This window comes from Pleurodeles waltl, chromosome 4_2 (genome assembly GCF_031143425.1).
Source record: "Pleurodeles waltl isolate 20211129_DDA chromosome 4_2, aPleWal1.hap1.20221129, whole genome shotgun sequence".
In the NCBI taxonomy this organism is placed as follows: domain Eukaryota; kingdom Metazoa; phylum Chordata; class Amphibia; order Caudata; family Salamandridae; genus Pleurodeles; species Pleurodeles waltl.
Genome location: NC_090443.1, coordinates 333,773,191 through 333,796,096, shown reverse-complemented (window position 1 = coordinate 333,796,096; position 22,906 = coordinate 333,773,191). Strand labels below are relative to the sequence as shown.

Here is a 22,906-nt window from a genome sequence, read left to right as displayed (position 1 = left end):
GCCCTCCACATCGAGAAAACGTAATAAGAGACGCCACAAGGGACAGCCCAAGGAGAGACAAGCAGCGGAGGAAAGAGCAATAGTGTTAAAAGAAACTCCGTTACTAATGCAGAACTCTTTTGAGACACTCAGGGCGGGCCCCTCTGCGGGCTCGGAATCGGCCAGCTCGGACTCCACGATTACAGATGCGCTCCGGGGCCCGGAGGTTACCCCTAGAACTGCAGATGAACTGTAAATGATGATAACACACCGGATACCTCAGTCCCGACAGGGCAGCGAGCGACTGGGGTACAGAACAAACCACAACAGAATCGAATCGCCAGCCGTGTTGGCTATAAAGAGTATCTTTTGAACGATTAATCCTCGACGCTGTGTTCGCTGATCAATAACTGCGGGCAAACAAAAGGGGGGTGACTAACACGACAACGCAACACAACATATCGGGAGTGCCCACACTTATATATGCACATACCCGCAGACCAGGTCTGAGGAAGGATGTGAGCTCCGCACAAGGGCCACATCTGAAATCAAAATGGCTCCCCCACAGGTATTCGAACAGATACAGACCTCACCACATAGTAGTACGTGGGGTGTTTCACTAAGTGTTAGTAGTTGGTTAAGGGAAATAGTTAGAACTGGGGAGGGGTTTGAGGAGTTAAAGGGTTTGTTATAGGTCAACTCAGAGAACAGGATACACCATTGTTGATGTCAGTCTTAAATACACACCCGGTGGAATGGGGGGGGGGGAATGAGTCCAGAAGGAAGCCGCACTCTGGGAAGTGCAAGATGGAGACACACCATTCAGTGACACATGTCTGGGCACACGACTGTACATGCACACCAATATGAAATATTTACGTGGAATGTGAGGGGCATGGGCACACCGGGCAAAAGGGCGCAGGTGCACGTGCGTCTCAGACGCCAGAGAGTTCACATAGCTATCCTACAAGAAACACACTTACTGGAACCTGAGCTGCAGGAAATCCGTGGGAAATGGGGCGGGCAGATAATAGGCACAGCTTACTCAGCGTTTGCTAGAAGGGTACTGATATGGATAGCAGGCGGCGGCCCGTTTACACGAACCTCATATAAAGTAGACCCAGGTGGCAGATATGTAATAGTGGAGGGACAACTGGACGGGAGGCATTTAGCGCTCATAGGGATTTATGCCCCCAACAATGCACTGGTGGGTTTTCTGGAGATACTCACCCCGGCACTACTAGTAAACCCTGCAGCCCCGGCCATATGGGGAAGTGATTTTAATAGCTTACCGAATGCAGCGCTGGATAGATCAACCCCCCCCCCCCCCCCCCCAAGAAAGGTATAACAAATAGAAGCGCTAAGAGCCCCCTGCAGGTATGGGCGGAAGATATGAGACTATGACGTATGGTGCGCGCAACACCCCCAACAGAGAGAATACTCATTCTACTCAATACCCCACGGAGTGCATACTAGAATAGACATAATCTGGGGTTCCACAGATATATGCACATTGTCGAGTGAGTCAGAGTACCTGGCTAAGACACTATCGGATCATTCGCCGCTCAAAATGATATTAAAATGGAGCGGAACTCGATCAGTGATCCCCACATGGCGTTTACAGCCAGAAGCACTCCAAGGTCAGGCACACGCAGAGGGACTGGACACGGCGCGGAGGCAATACTGGGAAACCAACACAGACTCCGCGAGCACAAGGGCAGCAGAGTGGGAGGCACATAAGGTGGTAATCAGGGGTTACTGCATGTCGTCCACTTGGGGAGTTAGGCGCACTCTACCCTCGGAGATCAGTAACTTAGAGAAGGAATTGAGAGCGCTGGAAACAGCGGTGGCACGGAAGGAGGCACCCTACACCGTATTGCAAGAGGCGGCTCAAAATATAAAGAAGCAGATACTCGCCTCCGTAGGCACGACCACAAATATTATTTGATGCGGCAGCAGTCGGAGGGAAACAGGTCAGGCAGGCTGCTGGCATGGCTCCTCAAGGGAGACCGACAACAATCTCCAATAGGGGCCATAAAACTAAACGGAGAGATGGCCTCCACACAAAAGGAGATAAATGGGGGGGTTCAGGGAATACTACGCGAACCTCTACGCCAAGCGAGCGGCCTGTACGCCTACACAGCTCCCCGCATTTGTGGCAGGATCCCAATTGGCACAATTGTCTTAGGGAGACGCTGAGAAATTGGAGGCCCCGTTGAGTGTAGCGGAATTAAACGTATCAATAGCACAGATGCGCAGGAATAAGGCACCGGGAATAGACGGCCTCCCACTAGAATATTACGCGACATATTCAAATTATATAAAGCCTCACCTGCTGAAAGTGTATGAGGAAGCCTGGAACCACAAGGCGTTGCCCCCCACACAAAGAGAAGCCATGATAGCGGTCCTACCCAAGCAGGAACGGGACCCTATTGACGTTAAATCCTATAGACCACTTTCACTCTTAAACACGGACTGTAAAATCCTGGGCAAAGTATTGGCTAATAGGCTAGCGCCCGTTATCTACACTTTGATACATGACGACCAAACCGGCTTCATCCCCAAACGCAACACTTTTCTAAATATCCGTAGATTACTGGGAGTGATGGGGGGGCACTCCACCGGGGGCACTTGAAGAAATGGTGCTCTCACTGGCCATTGAGAAGGCATTCGACACGCTGGGGTAGGACTTCTTGTTCACCACCATGCGGAAAATGGGAATAGGCCCTAAATATATACAATGGGTGCAGACACTATACTCCAAACCACAAGCACGCGTGAAAACGGGGAGAGTTGTATCTGACAGCATCCCGATTGCCAGAGGCACCAGATAGGGGTGCCCCCTGTCCCCCTTGCTATTCGCAATAGCGATGGAACCACTGCCGACCCGCCTGCGGATGATGGAGGACAGCTGGGGCATACTCAAGAATTGGGCAAAACATATAATATCTTTATATGCAGATGACGCCTTAATATACTTGCGGAAGGGAACCGAGACGATTCCGCTGGTAATTTCACTTTTGACTGAATTCGGGGTGTTATCTGGTCTAGTAGTGAACCGGGGAAAATCGTGCATGTTCCCCTTGTCTCCACGGCCACTATCAAATAGAGGTACATCCCTGACCGGGCAATTGAAATGGTGTTTTGATTCATTCAAATACCTGGGGGTACAAATATATCACAAGTCAGAGGACCTTAGAGATGGAAACTTGGGGAGAGCACTAGCCTCCATAAAAGGGTGACTACGTTTCTGGTGTAAACTACCGCTATCACCGATGGGTAGAGTGGCGATAGCAAACATGCTGATACTACCTAGGCTACTATACTACTTTGCGGCACTGCCACTTTTGATCCCTAGGAGTTTCTTCCGCGACCTGAACGGGGCCCTGTTGCAACTCATATGGGCGAGGGGCAGAGCGCACGTCGCACTTACTACACTGCAGCGCCCAGTGACTGAGGGCGGTCTGGGCGCCCCTAATTTTGAACGTTACTACGCGGCTGCACAGCTACAGTGGATACAGAGCTGGATACATAGGCCCACATTGGCTGAATCGGCATGGGTACTGACGTACTTGTGCGGCGCACCCTTGGTTGCTTGGCTGGCCACCAGGACTCCGAAGGATGTGTCTGACAAACCACTCATGCTAGTGGCGCATGCATGCTGGAAAAGATATATTCAAAACGGCCGCAGCGTGCTCCCCTACTCGCCTCTCATACAGCTGGGCGTACTTCCTGGCTGGGAAAGAGGAGAAAGAAAACGCTCGCTAGCGGCCTGGACGGAGGCGGGCATAGAGACGATAGGTGACTGCTTTGAAGAAGGGAAATTAATGTCTTTCGAACAGATACGGGATCTCTACTCAGTAAATCCTGGGCAGTTCATGACATATTGTGCCATATGCCACTCCATCAAGACAATGTGGCTAGCAGGGAACCAAGAACCTGCGATCTCCTTAGCATTACACCACATGCTACAATACGACAGCCAGTCGAAAGTAGTGTCGAACCTATACAAAACTCTGAACAAATACCCCGCACCCAACCTAGAAAATACTCAGATGAGGTGGAACGATGGCCTCCCAACCCCGATTTCGCAAGAGGAATGGCCGAACGTGCTGCACCACACACAAGGGGTATCGAGAAACCCCAGGTTTCGCTACACGCAATTTAATTATACGCATCAAGCATATCTCTCACCAGCCAGGGTTAAACGAATGCTCCCCAGCTCGGACCCAACCTGCCCAAGATGTCAGGCCCCGCTAGCACACTTTTACCATATGGTTTGGGAATGTGCGCAGGTAATGGAGTGGGATAGCGGAGAAGGTATCGGAGCGGACGGCGTTGGTGCTCACAGCAGACCCTAAATCCTCCAGAGAGACAAGAAACATAAGCATTTATATAAATTCACAGACCTAGCATACGTAATGTATAAAAGACTGATAGCAATGAACTGGAAATCGGCCTCTGCTCCAGATCTGAAAACCTGGCACAACATGACACTGAGATGGGCTAGCGCAGAATTAATGGTGCTGCGGAAATCGGCTGGGGAGGGTCAACAGCATACAGGTAGCAAGGTCTGGGAAACCCTAATAAGTAGATTGGAAGCCAAAAGTGACGAGAAACCACCATGAACCGGAACAAATGGTGACCCTAAGACAAACACTTTTTTACCTAACAGATCCCTACACTAAGAATAGGTCTGACGAGTCAAACACTATAGCCAATGGTCACCCCCTCGCCGACCTCCTTCACCAGAAAAGACCCACAGTGAATACCCAGTGCAGTTCTAGGGCCCCACACAGGAACACAAGATTACGGAACCCAAACACCACTGATTGTCACTAACTGGGCTTCCCCCCTTCATAGTAAAAACCACAAGACATGACAAATGGACACTACTAACCCGGGACACACAAGCTTATTAAACACACATGGTAAGAGTGATCATGTAGGAACTACACTTGAAATTCCTTAAAGTAATATGACGAGACCTCAGTTAAGCTTTTATTGTTAATTTGTGTGATAATAGTGTAATAGATCTATTATATCCTGAAACTGTAAACGCTGGAAATGTATCTAAAGTTGAAATGCAATAAAAAAATAAAATAAAAAATAATAATAATAATATATATATATATATATATATATATATATATATATATATATATATATATATATATGCCCGTGCGACTGGAAACAATTCTGTGATAGCTGAATACCTATCTGAAGTAGCCATGGTATGGTTATCGGCAGTACAACAACAATTTGTAGCAATTCAAGACAGAACCCGGTGCTACTGCTGCATGCAGACTAAATTAGTCTCTAGCAATCATAGGCATAGGTTGCTTCATTATAAGTACTAACACCATTCACACACTACCCCCAAGGCACTAGCTTGGTTGGACCCCGCGAGGTCACATCAATGTCCCAAGTGTATGGTAGACCAGGCCGATTTATTCCACCTAGCTTGGAATTGCACTGTTATTCATGCATTCTAGGGGTATTTTCTGCTTTGATCTACACTAGTAGACTAACCCTTTGATGGCCTTACTGGGATATATTAAGCACTTAAGTCTGGGTCTACGACACTTGACTGCCACGGCGCTGCTGCTGACTAAGCGACGAATAGCACTGCACTGGGCAGCAGCAGGGTCCCCACTACTGATGCCTGGCTGCAGGACATGATGTTCTGCACAACTACTAGCAAATTTTATGCCTCCTTACAACCTCCAACTTCCAGGCCTAGGGACATCTAGCAACACCTCCAGGACGACCTATTAACACTGGAACCTGATGATGAAGACACTGAGAACTGAACTTGCTGACCCGCTATGTTACTCGCTGTGTTGACCACAGTCTGTTTATTTAACTTAAATATGTATAACGTTTATGCCTTGATGTGTTTGGACTTAACATTACTCTGCTTCCCCTCCGAGCGTTCGTCTGATTGTTCTCAATATTTCTGCATTCATGGTGATTCTTTTAATTTATAATAATGTAGGTGCATATGTACATCTATGGTTTGTGCACCATTTTTTGCCTTATTTTGGAAAATGATGAACAATTACAACAACAAAAAAAGATTTAAAAAAGGTTAAGTACATTGTTTTATAATCAAATGTTAGTCTACATATTGCTGAAAGTTAATGAAGAGGTTATTTATGCAAACAGTCATAAAAGTTAAAAGGTTTAAATCAAAATAAAAATACTGAAAAAAAAACACATCAAGTTTGATGCAAGAATTATAATTTCAAAAGGTTTGTAGAACAAAAACGGTTATTAGCTAATTATTACATTTATAGTATACGAAACCATTGCAAACACTAAAACAGCTACACGAAAAGCCTCTTCCCTTTAAGAGAAGCTAAAAATGTTAAGTCACATAACCCTCAAGTCTTAATATAATAATTGAAAGGAAACTCTTAAAAATGTCATACTTTTTTATTATCCAAAATAAATTGTAAATTACATATGAGATGAGATTAAATTAAAAATATTGGCAAGTTAAGAGAATGAGTGTGCAATTACAATTTAATAAAAAAAAGTTGATTAACAAGTGTTTTAGGGGCAGGGTCGATGTAATGCTAAAACATATATAAAGACGTTGCAGTGGTAGAAGATCCAGTTGTAGTGATGCAATGGTGGGATTTACTGTACTGTAACAGAACTTTAATTTCATCAACAACAGAAGGATGTAACGTTAAAGCGGTCCTGCCCAAATTGTAGGATGAGACCCACAGGTTCTACATAGGTCTCTGCATCATGAGATACTCACTGGGATCTTGAGACCTCAACTTTTAGGGACTTTCCAACTCTTGAGCTGACAAGTACCGATGACAGATGGGACCCACCAGGAGAATTACGGTGGCATAGTTCCCTCTGTACTGCAACACCAGTGACCGTCCATGGCCTAAACTCCGTCTTTGTTTGCAACTTTTGATTATTTCTGTCTGTCTGTACCAGGTTTGGTTATTACTTTCGCCCACCCCACTGCTACAAGGCAGTATCATACATCTTCCAGCTTCACTGTGCATAAGCATTTCTCCTTCCAACAAGTCGGACTCTAAGGCAAGATATTGTGAGATCAATCACCCATGAAAGATGAGCATCTGCACAACTGTATTTAAACCCCAGAGAGACTTAAATGCTAAATAAATCTCTTCTTCCCAGCTTGTAAAACTCGTCTCAGCTCCACTCTGCTTCTACGCCTGTTAGATTAAATTTATCATCATACCTATATCACAAAGGCTCATGAGGTCTCTAGATGGGGCCTTCTGAACTGGACCTAGTGCTCCATGTGTGGCCTTCCGAACTCGTCCAAGTCTTGTACACTTGGCCTTCAGAAATAAGATTGTACCTCAAATGAGACCTCAAGACCTGGGCCCAACTCTGCATACGAGGTCTCAGACCTGGAGACTACTCTCCATGTGTGGCCTCCAGAACCAGTCAATACACCAAACATGACCTACATAAATTCAGACAGTATTCCAGCTATGGTGCTCAGAAATAGATACAGTACCATACATGGTCTTCAGAAGCATACGATGATTGAAACGTGGCCGGAGAGCTGAAAACGGTTCACCATCTACACCTCCAGAAGTGGACTACACTCCAGGTGTCGCTCATACCTCTGTGTCTGTTTTTAACCACGTGACTTTCATTTTATAGAAAAAAAAGCTGCAGCACAAATGGATTTGTAAAAATATTGAAATATAGCTGTCCCATTATTTCACTGTGTCGTAGTTATGTTTGTCCTCTCTACCTGCTGGTACCAAGCTACTTGGCTCAGGACTGAACTCAAAACTGACCCAGACTGCATTATTTATTTGCATTGGAGATTTAGAAAAATGCAACCAAGGTTCCCTCTTTTGCCAAAGTTGCAAAAAGATTAGAAAATCGACACAGTCCTCAATGCCAGTGGTTCACGTGGACCACAATAAAGTTAATTTTGAGAATCAGGGAAAAATTACATAAGTGAAAAATAAACCCGCGGTTAAGCGGAAAAAGTGGGCAGATTTATGAAAACTCAAAATCTAGGAAACCGGTCCACTTTAGGGGTTAAACAGCCTGGGTTGCCTCTTCCCCTAAATAATACGTTTCAAAAACGTATATGTATGGCCTGCCACAGGAGGGCCTTTTTAAGTACACGAATATCACAGAGAAGTAACCCTATATGGTCACTTTAAATCTGAGCCAACTTTCAAAAACTAAAACTACTTTCAAGCTTGAGCGTTTCACTTCCTGTAATGTATAGGAAAAAGGGAAGCGGTGAGATCATTTGCATGCTCCAACTTTCTCCAAGCCATTCCAATTACTAACAAGGAAATATAGGAGAGGCGAACTTTACTGCAGAAGGATGAGCAGCAACAGTCCACAACAGGCAGGTGGGGGAAGAAAAATGTAAATGGTTTCCAAAGATATTGCACAAAAAAAGAAAAACAGACGTGGCGACCATTCGTATCGGGTTGTAAATTGAATGTATCTAGACTTTTATAATTTTTAAGGCTTATACACCTAGCTAGCGGTCGTTAAAACGTTCTCACATTTAATAGATATCAGCTACAACGGTTATCAGTTTGACATTCGCCCACAGCTCTCCAGTGATTGGTCACTTTGAGAAAAGCTGTATGTACCGTGCTGGTTTGTAGTTCGCTTAGTGCTCTATGGTGTGCCACGCCGAAAGCATGTTGGAGAGGAGACAATCTCAGAATGGTTCCGCACATGCACGGTAATGGATCAAAACGTTAAAGCAATTGATAAGAGATGGCGAAAGCCAACAAGATCCATTGGTCATATGGAAGTATTGAGAAGAGGTAAACCTATTGCTCTGATGTGTGTAATTATTGATGAGGGGTAAGAGGCTAAGGACATGCAGACTACTGACTCGAAGGGTGCAATTACCGATGAGAGGTCGGGGTGAAGAAGGTGCAGCAATACTGACAGCCAGCATGGAGATACTGATAGGATGTGATGTGAGTGGTGGCAGCAATCTTATTGATAAGTGAAAATCATCATGGGCATGATGCGGAGTTATTGATTGGAAGCACATAGTTCTTGGTGTACGGTGGTCAAAGATGTCGAGCTATTGATCGTAAGTACAGCATAAAGGTAGACAATGGATGAGATGGAAATATACTGCTTGGAAAAATAGTAGGTACTCAGTCGTAAGAGCTGGGGCACCATTAAATAGCCCGACATATTCTTCAGACACCGGTTGTAAACATTACCAGCACTAGTGTTCCCTACCTTGGCCCGGCAGCGTGAGAACGACAGAACGCGCAGCCCATTAGGTGAGCCCTGGACCTCCTTGGAGACCACACAGAGGAATTCAGCCTGGTCCTCACCACCATAGGTATAGGAGGAGCCGATGTTCACCAACTGTAAAACAAACAAATGCATTACAAAATAACTATCACCAGGCTGCTGCTATTGAGCTGCAAGGCTATCTTTAGGTCTGACCGGAGAGCGGTGGGATTTACATAGTGCTGCATGCCTCTAAGTAGACCTTGGAGCACTCTGAAGTCAGGCTTTAGAAAGGGAACAATCAGTTGCCCTACTTTCCACACTATTGCCCTACACTCTGCACGATTTCAGGATAATCATAGAAGACACGGTAGTTCTAGATGGTTGGTTCAACTAGCTCCTGAGAATAGAACCTGCTCACAGGTTGAAATTACCATGGACCTGTGACGCATTTCATCCTACCCTGGCCGATAAAATGTGGGAAGACAGAGTACGGTAATAGTAATTCAATTTACCCAGATATCCTAGAAATGTGGATTAGTTCAGGCCCTTCTGGACATATGTGGTACACCTCAGGAGTAGAGGATGCGAACTGTTACTTAGTCAAACCAGTAATCCTCTGTGTTAAAACTACTACAGGCAGAAGCGAAGGCTGAAAAAATAAAATAGAGATTTTCATGTGCTTGTGTGCAGACTCAAAATACTTTAACTATCCCAGGCTCCTCCTTCCTTTAATAGACATGTTTGTTTACATCACAGTTTTCTCCACCCCACTACCCACCGAGTTACCTGTTCAAACCGCCAACCGTCAGACATGGTGGATACCATCTGTGTGAGTTCTTCCTCCTGGCACTGCAACACCCGGTAGACGTGTTTTGGGGGAGCCTGAGGAAGACCGGAATGAGGAGGTTACGACATGCAAGCCCCGGCGGAGTCTCAGGAATGTAGTAGGATTAGCATCAAAGGGCAAGGAATGGTGGGGAGGGAAGGTGCTTCGAAGGAGCCTCAAGATGTGGTTGGAGCTAACGGGATATTACAGTATAGACACTCTGGAGCCTACTAGAGAAGGGAGGGGCCGCTATGGGCCTTCAGGGGATGACCATGGGGGAGAAGAACCCACCATAGCGGTAAGTAGAGGACATGGAATTCAACTTGAAGGTAAAGAATCTATAGGTTACAGTAGAGGCTTCAGCAGTGAATACCCGCCTCAGTGCCCCAACAGATTTTAATGGAGTTAAGTAGTGTGTTCCAGGGCAGCCTTTGCAACCCCAAGGATAGTCAATAGCATATGTTCCCTGAGCAAACAAAGTGAGGGGAAAACAATAGCCGTGAAAAAATAAAAGCATTCAAAGGACAGAGATAATATTAATCTGTATTCTATCCACTACAACCTCAGGATCCATTTGCCCACAGTCGGTCTTATACCTAAATAAAGAAAAATTAGAAAAGATAATTTTCGAAGTACCAACATCCTGGCTCCAACAGTATAGGGACTAACACGTTAGAAGATATGCTCCGCTGAAGACGACTAACATGGTGATACACAACACTCCTATTCCATTCATGACATCAACCACAGTTGGCAGCCATTCGAAATGGTAACAGTTTTAGAGTTACCAAGATTATTAGTGTAGATAACTGGTTCCGCCTATTGGTTTGCCATAAACCTGCATACTGCATTGTGGTTAGTTTTAAACTGGCTTGGAAGTGTAAGGCTAGGATGTGTCATTTCCATATTTTCTTTCATTTTGAAATGGACTCGTACCATATTAAATAGAGAAATTTATAAAGAACACATCACAAACCGAGTCATCTCCTGGTGTCTAGAGACAAGGCGGCATTAATCATCTCACCTGTATATATCTATATCTATTGCTGCTGCAGCTTAAGTCAACACAGCCCATCATTCCCAGTTTCTCGTCTCCACAATAAACGTCACCAAACTTAAGTGAATTCTACTTTACTGGAAATCCACGTATCTGGATTACGCTTTGTTTGCCCTTCCCTCGAATTACGACACCAAAACCGATCATCCAATCACACTAAAACGGGATTATTTTGAGATGGGTTACACCATTTTTGGGAGAAGGTTGTTGGCTCTATGTTGCACCAAACCAAGAATTTAGTTTAAGGAGATGTGGTGGGCACTTTTTAATCGAACCCACAAAATTAGTACAAAAAAACATTAGCTTTCAGGACCACAAATTCCTTTATTCAACATTTACAGCTTTTTTCAATAGTTTCTGTAAAAACTAAAGCGTACATTTCACCACTCGACTTTTTTTTTTTATTAAAAGGGGAACTTTAATAAACAAATACGACCACACTGAGTAAACTATGTGTTAAATCGTAGAAGTTGAATAACCCAAGAAAATGTAGCTATAAAAGAATAATGAATTAAGTCATACTATACTAGTTTATTTTAATTAAGACTGCTATAGGTGTGTGCATCTATAAAACTAAATATACAATCTATTGATAAAAACAACTAGAGTAGTACAGACTATGAGGGAAAAAAACACAAGCACACACCTCAAGTCAGTAAATCAGTTATTGTGTAAATATTTACCACTGACCTAGCTCCCAAAGTTTTTTCTGCCTGGACCCTATATTTGCTCGTATTTAGAGAACGCTAAGTCAGCAAAACAATTTTCAGCCGTCAGTATTTTCACGATTTCCATAAAGTGAAAATCTGCTTCATTGCTCTACAGTTTTGCGAACGCGTTAGAATAATTTTCAGTTTGATTAAAATAATTACAGGGACTTGTGATTGGCACATGCCTCAGAACTGGGACCAGTGCACGTCGCCCTTCATCGCGCCACTAAAAGTGCGTCCAACCATCTTACAGCAAATGTCTTTCATTCCATTAAAATTATTATACCTGCGATAGCATGTTCAGCAGCGCATTATCTCTGTGCTTCGCTTCTTCCACTTTTTTAATTCCATCTTTCTTTGGATATTTTTAGCAGCGGCCTGAGGTGCAGGATTTCCCCAAAATTTTTATCAGTCTGAAATCCTATTTTTTAAGTGTTTGATCTCATTCCTTCTATTTACGAGGATCTGACATAAGGCTGCACGAGGCAAGATGGTCAAAAGTTAGGCAGCTGTGCACTCTTCAATCAAATGAAGAAAGCATAATTAAGACTGCTCATGGTTCATTGCAGGCCACATTACAATTAAGAGGCTTCATCTGCTCGGATATGAAGAGCTGTACTGAGCGTCCATCACCTTTGTTGCGCGGCTGCAAAGGGACTGCGAAGGTCCTCACAGCACACAGTGAAATTATGAAGCCTAGCATTCTCATTTGATGCATCACTCTGGTCATGCAGCTTAGTTAATGGAAGAACGACTAAGCCCATCCAGGGAGCTTCATAGGGCACTGTGCGTGCTTGGCATTTTCGGGAGGGGGGGTAGGGGGGGGGGGGGGGTTTCTGGGGAAACGTGCACTGGATTCTGATAAGGTTGTATGTGAATGTACTGAGGTTCTGATAAACGTGGGTTTGTGTGCACTGGGTGTAGGGGGTGTGTGAGGCAGGAGATTAGGAAGATGGGTGTAATTGTTAAATGTGAAAGGAGGGAAGACCGGGGACAACGGAAAGAGAAGAACTGGAGACAGATGAAGCACAAAATACTTTCTGTTACCGATACCTGTGTTAGCTCAGAGTCTCTCTCCTCAATGCGCTCCCTGATGAGTCTGATCAGAGATGAGATGTTGTAAAACTCTGCCTCCTCCAGAACACCTGAGGAGTAAAATAAAGTGTGCAGGGAAAGAGAGGGGAGCACGAATGAGAAAAAAGTAATGGTGAGACTAGATGGAAACGATTAACAAAGAAAGACAACATTCAACAATATAGTACAACAGAAGTGATTAAAATATACAAGGGAAATTGGAAAATTAGGGATACGCAGAATCCGGTATCAATTACAGGGATACAAGTAGCTGATAACATCTCTCAGGGTGCAGCTTAAAGACTCTGCAAACTGTGCATTGATCGCAAGACCCTTTCAAGCACATAAAACCCCAGGAGTCTGCACTAGTGATTTCTTGTTCATGGGACCATTATGTATGTGACATCAATGATCCTTTAAATTGGCTGTGGTGGTATTGGGTGTTAAGGGCGAGTTCTGGTCTAACTGTGGGGTATCTGCAGTATGTAGTAGAGAGGATTCTTGCCTCTGCAGAAGTTGTCGGGGGCTGCCAGCAGGAGTGGAATCTTTTGTCTCTTGGGGGTGATCTATGTTTGGGGGCTATAAATAGAAACCCTCACCTCCCATTCTCCTCGGGAGGCTGGTTCTGTGCAATAAATGAAAAATGTAAAGCCTGCCACTTTCACCACCGATTTTAGACTCTCCTTGTTCTGTCCCAGCTCAACAATTCTACCTCTCTTGCCCCAAATTTCCTCATCGAGAGAATTGTAAAGGAGGGTTCAGTGAGCCATCTTAGTACGATTTAAAGTGCATGGACACAGTGGTGTACTAAATATTTGTGTGTACTCAATAAAATATGTACTTCTTGGACTTGTTCACTTGAGAAGTGTTTAGGACAAAATAAACGAGCAGAGAGGAAGAGGCAGACAAGGGAACACAAAATGAGGAAGCAATGAGATGAAGAGAAACAAGAAGAGACCACCACCAGCCACAATCATTTAGAAACAAAGACAGGTAAAGGCATAGTTAGTCACAGATATGCTGGCAAACATCCTCCGAGAGATAGCAGAATACATTCACAAGGCACATTTGCAAAAGAATGCATCATAATTTGCACATTTGCACTCTTGCCAGAAAACAGAGGTTGATTTCATACAAGCCAAAACCACTTTGTGCAAGTTTTGGCCAGATAAACATGACAGACAATACCGGTGTGCACTAACTGAGCTCAACTATGTCACAAGAAGGCATCTACAAGGCAGTGTAGGTAACCACATTCCACAGTAGACCAGAGCGCGCTATAACCGGAAAGTTTTTGACAGCATCAACAAGATCATGTCAGATATTACTGCATCTCTGAAGAAGGGAGGATCAGAAGGTCATCTTTTTGTCTTGTTTTCTTGCTACTACCGCATGCTTCGTCAGATGTAGTATAGTCGTATCACTGACAAGAGCTACCAATCTCTTGCTCGTCTAGCATCAGGCCCGAAACTCAAGTTAGGAGTCCTTCCTTGCTCTTCATTAACTCATTTACATTCACCTTCCCGCTGGACAGGAGGCCATCTTTGATCAGCTTTTTCAAAATTGCTTGTGTTCCAGATGGACAGGGATTAGCACATAGAAACAATATAGCCATTAAGTGCCTGTAAAAATGTTTGCTTCCTTTGTTAGATTTAGTCACTGCTGAAAAAGGATGAAGGAACTTAGCCATTCACACTCCAATATATCCCAGTCTGGAAGTTTTAAAAATCAAGCCAATCTCTTCTATTCATCCCTAGGACTTCGCAACCAAAGCTGGGATGAGTGCAGGAGGCGATGCTACTTTTAATCCATCAACATAGCTCAGGTGGACTCAGATAGCTCAGGTCAAACAGTCACCTACTTTTCTACTGCAAGGAATCAAACACAATCATGTATGGTCTTTTGGTGCCAACATATTATAAGGTAACATGTAAGCGGTGGTGCTAGTGGGAATGTGGAAGATGAACAAGCTGTGTACGTCCGGTGGGTGGAGCACATCTGATGGAAACCTAGAGACCTGTCATAGGTTATGGAGTTTGAGTTTGAACACGCAATATGGCACCCAGCTTAGGGTGGGATTTAACTGAGCAACTTGGGGAGACAAGCAGCACAGGCCAAGTTAAGCTCAAAAGACTTAAAGCCCTGCAGCCGGTAGACCTTACATTCCTGAGAGTCATGGAATGGGTTGTGGCCCATGCAGCAAGTATTTAATTGTTGCATATCAGGACAAATTCTTGCAACAACAGATCAGGTACACTCAACAAGGAGAATTAATCTCCACAGTACGGGTGATAGTAACTCAAAGGACAGCACCAACTAAGTAGAAAGGGAACATAATTGCTCAACCAGAAAATCTAGAAAATAAACAAATAAGGACTCTTACTTGGAGAATACTGCAACAAAGCAGCATTCTGAAAGACTTATAAACCCCACAAATGACAATATGTTTCCCCTTATTATTCTTCATTCAAAATACTGTACTATAAACCATACACTAATCCAGTCCTGCTATCCGATAGTCAACAAATCCCAGGGATGACCAAATATCAACTTTGGACTCAGAAGACGTTGGTTCCAATTTCTCAACTATATTATGTCGGATCCTTAAAAATAAATTTCTTCCTGTAGCTCAGCTCTCATATTTACAAAGTGAGATATCATTTTTAAAAAGATTACGTACTTCTAAAACCGTCCTTAAGATGATAGGAGGCGCAGTGTGAATGCATGCAGTGTCACAATACATCAAAGAGAAAACCTACCTTCATCTGACTAGCCATTCAAAGTGGCCATGACCAGGGATACATGAAGTTGCGGGGGCATAAGCAAGCATCGCAAATGAATAGGTGCATAAACTCAGGGCTTTGTTTGGTACCTCGATACAATGTGGCACATGTATTTACGTACAGAAGCTGTGCTGAGCATGAACAAGGCCGAAGGCAAAGAGCACAGAAGGTTGGATAGAGTGCAGAGCAATTTAGACTGCCGAGGTTGAGGGCCTGAGCTATGAAGGACCAGTCCAGGCCACCCTAGGAGCGCCACAAACAATAAGGGAAAGGAGCACCAGCCTGGAGGCTCTTCCTTTCACTTCTGCTCATCAGCACTTTCAGGTGGTCCGAGGGCACCATAAAGCGCTACACAAAATCAACACAACAAAAAATGAACTCTAAAGGTGATGAAGCAGTACTCGTGACAAAGTGGCACTTGTTTTTTATGGGTACAACTCGCGACTCAAAGGATGATGCAGCCTACTTCACATGACCCCTAACAGTCGTTCCTCAGACTACAGCAAGAGCTTCATTAGTTAAAAAGTAGCAAGAAATGTTAGCTAGTCAACAGTCAAACAACTGGACCATGACTTTGAATGGACACTGCTCGGTATACACAAGGGCTGGCCGGACTGCCATAAAGATTAGTTAGGTCGAGCACGCAAGCGCTTTGACCTGTTGTAAGTATGGTGGGCTTTTAACCACGCCCACCTCATGCCCATCACTTTCACTCGTTTGTGGGCTTGCCTTTCAAAAATCTTTTGTTATCATTGGTAAATGCTTTACGTTTGTCCCGCCTTGAGGCAGTTTTGTTACCGACTTGCAGACTGCCCCTGTTCTATGGATAATTGCACAATTACCGATATGTTTGATTGTGAGCGAACTTTTTTCCTTGTGTCTTTTCTTCGCGCTCATGCTCTTGGCAGCCATGACGCTTTGAATCGACGTACTTATGTCAACTAATGTTTTACTTTTCATTTTCAATTTAATGTGGCAAGGAAGTCCAGTTAGGAATTTACAACGCCAATAGCTCTAACTGGAGCAAATGAAAGACCCATTGCTTTGCAAATGCTTGTTTTTAATCACAGCCCTCAGACTTCAAGGGCACTCCTTGCAGGGCTTGCCAGGCATCCTCCCACACTGCTGATAATTGGCACAGCACAGATCTGCTTCAGTGGCACCCACCTTCCTCTGCCAGGTCTTTGTCCAGCACCAACTTTCCATGGCGCAGAAAGTTCAGGATGGGCCCGAAGTAGGTTGGATCGCGGTCAATGAGGTACGCCCCAGATTCATCCTGAAACAAGAGGGAGAAGGAAATTTCAAAGAACGAAATGGAAGGGAGTGAGTATGATGGAGAAAGGGAAGTATACAGTTTGAGGAAGGGAGAAGAAAAAAGGAGAAGGACTGTGCAAACAATAGTACTTAGGTTTTATACCCATTTTTGAAGGGAAAAAAATGCATTTGGGTTTGGGGAGTAATCGAGAACGTGTGTCAAAGGGGTTTTGGGAAAAGAGAACTGACCTCAGTGGCAAACTGGTGTGTTCACTGCGGGTGTGCCAATCTTTTAGCTGTGTGGTTGCTGGGTATGGCCGGACCCATTAAAATATCCAATCTTCACTCATAGTGAAATTACCAATAAATGTGTACTTCACCCATAGGAAAGCGCATCTTTTGAGCTGTAAGGTCAAAGCTTTGTGGGTTTACTGTGCCTAGAGATTCATTGGTGTGTAACCAGTGTAGTCTTTTACATGCAAAATGTCAGTGTACAAAGATATCTAAGCCATGGGACAGAGGGTCTGGGATAAAACAGCATAATTCTACTTCCTAATAAAAAGGTGTACGACCACATGGGTCAAAACTTCAATATTCTCAGTGGAGCGCCTAACAGCGACCAAGGCTGAATATAAATTATACGGGGAACCCAACATTTGCAAAGGGAAGCTTTGTTTTAAGGTGGGGGCAAACACACACATTTAGTACAACTGGAGGTGCCCACATCTGGGGTGGACAGAGAGGTGGAAACGGGATGTGAGTAAAGGGGTTGCGCAGTGTGAAGAGACCAGAGCACCGCTCTGCTTCCATACCCTCAGCCCCACTTAGGAGGCTGTTAAGCAGGTTCTGTTGGATGGGCAGAGCATACATTTTTATCAGATATTTCCCTGTGACACCGAGTGGGAGGATGAAGTTGGACTGTAGGCCAGAGAAAACCAAGCTACGTTCTTTACGCTTTTTTTCCACAGCACTTCCCAAGGGTAGCAGATGGAAAACGAGTGGGGTGCGTTGGGATGAGTGTTGTAAGACTTAGAAAGAGAGCACAGCTACTATTCTCTTCTTCACCCTTCCGAGATATTAAGGGCATGAAAATAGGTGGTGGCTTAGAGCAGTACATAACATTTTCTCTCCGCCACACCCTACTCACCGTCTCGGACTGAAGGTCCGTCTCCTGGCACAGCCTCCACAGGAAGGACTGGGGCTCACGGGCCAGGGTTTGGCGAGTGCTGAGGAAGATTGTGCCCCCCACGTTCAGCCGTACCCACTGACTGCCCCCACTGATGCCTCCCTTCTGAGAGGGGCCCCGATGGGCACCCGCCACCTCTCCCGCTCCTTCCATCCGCTCCTTTCGTCAGTATCCACCTCTGGGAACAGGTAGATGCAGCAGGTGCAACAGCCCCAGGGGCGGCTGGGAGTCGTAGTTTGGACGCGAGCCCAGCCTCGCACAGGTGCACTGATCCCAGAGGGCACAAAACACATCAACAGCCTCAGCACTTAACTCATTAATCACCGGCTGGAGCAGCCATCCAGTTTATGTCTATTAAACAAGAGAATACCACTACAATAGGATCAAGCAGCGCACAATTGTTATCCCCTCTACCTTTAAAATCTTCCAGACCTTTACCTCTGTCCTCAATCTAGCCTTTCACAAATACACGGACAACACTGGCATCTCACTCGGCCGTGGGTTCCTACTCCTGGGTAGGTTTCCCTGTGCCTTTGAAGTTGCACTAAGCGTTAGCAGACTTCCACTCGCTGACCACATTCAGTCACAAGGCGGCAGAAGTGAACACACAATTCTGAACTAAAGTTGCATTTTAAAAATTCACAAGAAGCACTCCGATAACATAAAGACGACGGGACACAGAACGGAAATAACTCACCCAAGCTGCAGAGCTGTAGCCGTAGGCGTCACTCCCGAGACCACTGGACAGGATGCCTGCTATCAGATTCAGCAGAAGGTGATACATAAGTACAAGATGGCTGTCGACACAACGCTGGTTAACTTGAGTTCAGCAATAGTGGAGGGATGTTGTCAATGTAGCAGAAAAAACAACCGTTTCAAGAGGTCGTCGCAACACAGGAAGCCACTACAGCAACGTACTCGACATCAAGAATTGCAAAAATTAAAAGACCAGAAGACAATCCTACTCAAATTGCACATCCAGATTCTAGAACATCTTATACCAGAACGTGCTCTTCCAATCAACTCTACACTTGAGAAATGCGCCGGGCACTCTCCTTTTCATGCATCACCTCATCTGTCACCAGCTCCTCCTGTTCCACACCTGCTCCTACATTTCCTCTTGAAGGATTGTATAGACAAGGTTTCTTCAACAAGAAGCTTGTGAGGTACTGGTACCTCCAGCAACATGTAAGTAGCTCTCCTGTGTGCAGCCTAGCCTACTAAAATTAGAAGCTTTTGATTGGTTGGATTAACATATGTATACCAACACTGAAAAGTGTGTATTCAAGATGAAAACTTGTGTTTTCAGAATCACCAGCTAATGTTCGGAGACAAATGGATACATTTTCAAATCAACAATACCTCCAAGCAAGCTAGATGGTACACTCCTAAGCTTAGGAACAGAAAATACAACTGCCACAGACTCGAGAAGCGCTGGCGCATGACCAAGGACCCTTCCGACAGAGCTGCTCACAAGCCAGCCCTCAGCGACTACCACCACCACATCAAGGCAGCCAGGAGAGCAGCAATCCCCACCCACAGACACCGCAGCTGACCACACTAAAGAACTCTTCAAAATCATCAAGGATCTCTCCAACCCGACAGCCATAGAGACCACCATCCACCAGGCCCAGGAACTCTGCGTCAACCTCTCAGATTACTTCCACAGCAAGAGCACCACCATCTACAACAACTTCGACCTCCAACCCACCACCTATTTCCTAGACAACCTCTTGCAACCAGCAAACACTAGCCGCACGATAAACAACTGGTCCCCGATCACCACAGAGACCACCGCAGCCATCATGGCATCCATCTACTGTGGGGTACCCATCGACCCTCCCCAACCCCCCAAACTCTTCATCCTCGGGTCAAACTCCATCAGCACAGAACTAACCAGCATCATCAACACCTCCATCTCTACGGTGACCTTCCTGGACAGATGGAAACCCATGCGCTGAAACCCCTAAAGAAACCCTGCGCCGACCCCAGCGACCTCAAAAATTACAGACTGATCTCCCTCCTCCCCTAACCAGCCAAAGTGCTCGAGAAAGCCATCAACAAACAGCTCACCGAATACCTGGAACCAAACTACCTTCTAGACTCCTCACAATCGGGATTCCGGGCCAACCACAGCACTGAAACCGCACTGATCGCTGCCACTGATGACATCGGAGCCCGCCTCAACCAAAGAGAAACGGCAGCTCTAATCCTCTTACACCTTCCTACTGCGTCTCCCACCACACTCTCCTCAGACTCCACAACATCGGTATTCAGCAAAACGCCCTCAAGTGTATCGTCTCCTTCCTCTCAGGCCGCACTCTGAGCATACGCCTTACTGCCGTCATCTCTGCCCCCAAGAACACTATATGCAGCATACCCCAAGGATCATCCCTCAGCCCCACCCGGTTTAACATCTACGTGACCCACCCTCACAGACATCGTCAAATCCCACAGAATCAACATAATCTCTTATGCCGACGACACTCAACTGATCCCCTCGCTCACAGAGGACCCCCTCAACGCCAAAACCAACTTCTGCAATGCCATGGCCAACATAGCAATTTGGATTAGAGACAGCTGCCTCAAACTTAACTCAGAAAAAAAACGAAGTCCTGATTTTCGGGAAGAACACCTCCACATGGGACCACAGCTGGTGTCCAGCAGAATTCGGACCAACACCTGCTCTATCAGACCACGCATGCACCAGCATCTTCCTCGACAGCCAAATGTCCATGAAATGACAAGTAAACTCAGTCGCCTCCTCCTGCTTCCACACTGTCCGCATGCACCATAGATTTCTTTTTTTATCCTAACCAACATCAGAAAGATAGTTACGCATGCCCTTATGAGCAGGCACCTTGACTACGGCAGCGCTCCCTACACCGGAGTTTTCACCCAGCTCCTCAAAAGACTCCAGACCATACAGAACACCAGTCAGACTCATCCCGACCCCCCCCCCCCCCCAACACCCCCAAGCATACCAGTGTCACCCTGCACCTCAGAAACCTCCACTGGCTCCAGATCCAGAAGAGATGGCAGTTCAAGATCCTCACACTTGTGTACAAAGCTCTACACAATCAAGGGCTGCCCTACATTAACCGTCGATGGAGCTTCCACATTCCCACAAGACACCTGTGCTCTGTGTTGCTCGTGCACACCTCCCCATATCCATTGCAGCCACAGCGGAGGGTGCGATTTCTCCTACATCGCAGCCAAGTCCTGGAACAACCTGCCCCTCCACCTCCGAACAGCACCCTCCCTGGCGGATTTCAAAAGGATACTCAAGACATAGCACTTCAACGGAGACAAGGCACCCTCAGCACCCAGAGACCCCTAGGGGTGATAGTGCTGCGCTTTACAAATAAAAAGATTTGATTGATATTTTCAGCTGATAGGTGATAAACCATGCAGTGTTGGGGAGCCTTATTACTAATATCGCCCTTTCTTTGTTTACATTACTCCTGACAACCCGCCCGATAATCAACGATGCACTGCTGGTAACTTTGCATATGGAGATCACTAATTAAATATAATCACTGTTACAACACGTACAATATCAGAAGCTCAAGATGATTTTCAATGAACATAAGTAGCTCTCACTACAGAAAAGGTTGGAGGTCCCTGCTATAGACACTACCAAATGTGACATATGTACAAAGCTTTGTTGCTATTTAGCTGGGCATGCACTAGATAACACTCCATTATACTTGCCACTCACACAATCTTCACAGCCTCACCCAGACACCTGATACACCTAGCAACTGTTTGACTGTTCTGTTTACAAATAAATCATTTTCTCATTCACTCTTTGTTGTGGGACTCTTGATATTTTCCACTGCATGAACGAGATCATTCCTCTAACTCAAGCACAGTTGTTCCCGCCTGTGGAGGACATTATGTTAAGGGTTGTAGGTGTGTGACAGTTTACCATCGCCAGAGGCCAGTTCTGCTCACATTGCTGCATTACCAGTCATAACAATAAAAGGGTGCACTATGGAGAGTATCCTCAGCCTGCCATTTTCATAGTTGGCACCAATAATACAGGTCCCATGCTCGAAGTGAATGATGTAAGAAGCCAATGAGGGCAGCCAACGAGTGACAAACACAGCATCTATGGACCACATGTCTCTCGAACACCACAAATGTTACCATGGGACCAACAAATCTTCCTTCTATTTCAGCAGTGAAGTTACATAACCCCTCCACCGCACCCTCCACCCCCCACCCCCCACGAGGTCCTGGGATTGTCCCAGGACATCACTGTCTCCCACACATCTACTGAACATCCTTAATGGCTTCCCATGGGACCTTGGACCCACATGCCATAACATCACGAATGGCATGGCATATTTTGGAACCCTCGCAGCTGCTCTACCCATCACTGAAGTTATCCCACATAGACTCAAACTCCATCAATAAAACGATCAAGATACACTCACACCTTCCAAATTTTTGCGCTACTAAAATTACTCTGGGCTTTCTTACACAGTCCATATGAATCCGTCAATTGAGTTACCCCCAACTCACTGCCAGACCACTGTACTACTAAAATTCCGCTCCACCACATCTTCCCTACCTGTGCATCACTCCATTTACCTCCAACCTCCGCAACACCTTCTATAGCTGTGCGTTACTGAAACTACCCACAGACAGGCTCACACTCTCCGGACCTGAACATTATCGAAGTGTTTCCCCACTACACCTTCTGCACTTGTGCATCACCAATATCACATCTAGGAACCATCACGCAGTGTGCAGCATACTGGACTTCAAAGTAACTGATTAAGCACA

General features: G+C 45.4%; 1 protein-coding gene across 2 annotated transcripts in view; it reads right to left on the bottom strand.

Annotated features, from left to right (window-relative positions):
• The window catches only part of KCTD17 (potassium channel tetramerization domain containing 17), a 36,067-nt gene that overhangs the window by 12,668 nt on the left and 493 nt on the right, over positions 1 to 22,906 (bottom strand). Inside the window, exons 1-5 of one of the 2 annotated variants that reach the window (XM_069231358.1) lie at positions 18,074 to 18,791; positions 16,840 to 16,948; positions 12,869 to 12,960; positions 10,009 to 10,104; positions 9,223 to 9,354 (exon numbers count right to left, since the gene is read on the bottom strand). In XM_069231358.1, coding sequence (XP_069087459.1) covers positions 9,223 to 9,354; positions 10,009 to 10,104; positions 12,869 to 12,960; positions 16,840 to 16,948; positions 18,074 to 18,265 — 621 coding nt within the window. In that variant the 5' untranslated portion in view covers positions 18,266 to 18,791. Of the gene's footprint in view, positions 1 to 9,222; positions 9,355 to 10,008; positions 10,105 to 12,868; positions 12,961 to 16,839; positions 16,949 to 18,073; positions 18,792 to 22,906 lie in introns of those variants that run through there. The other variant, XM_069231359.1, reaches the window with a different exon arrangement.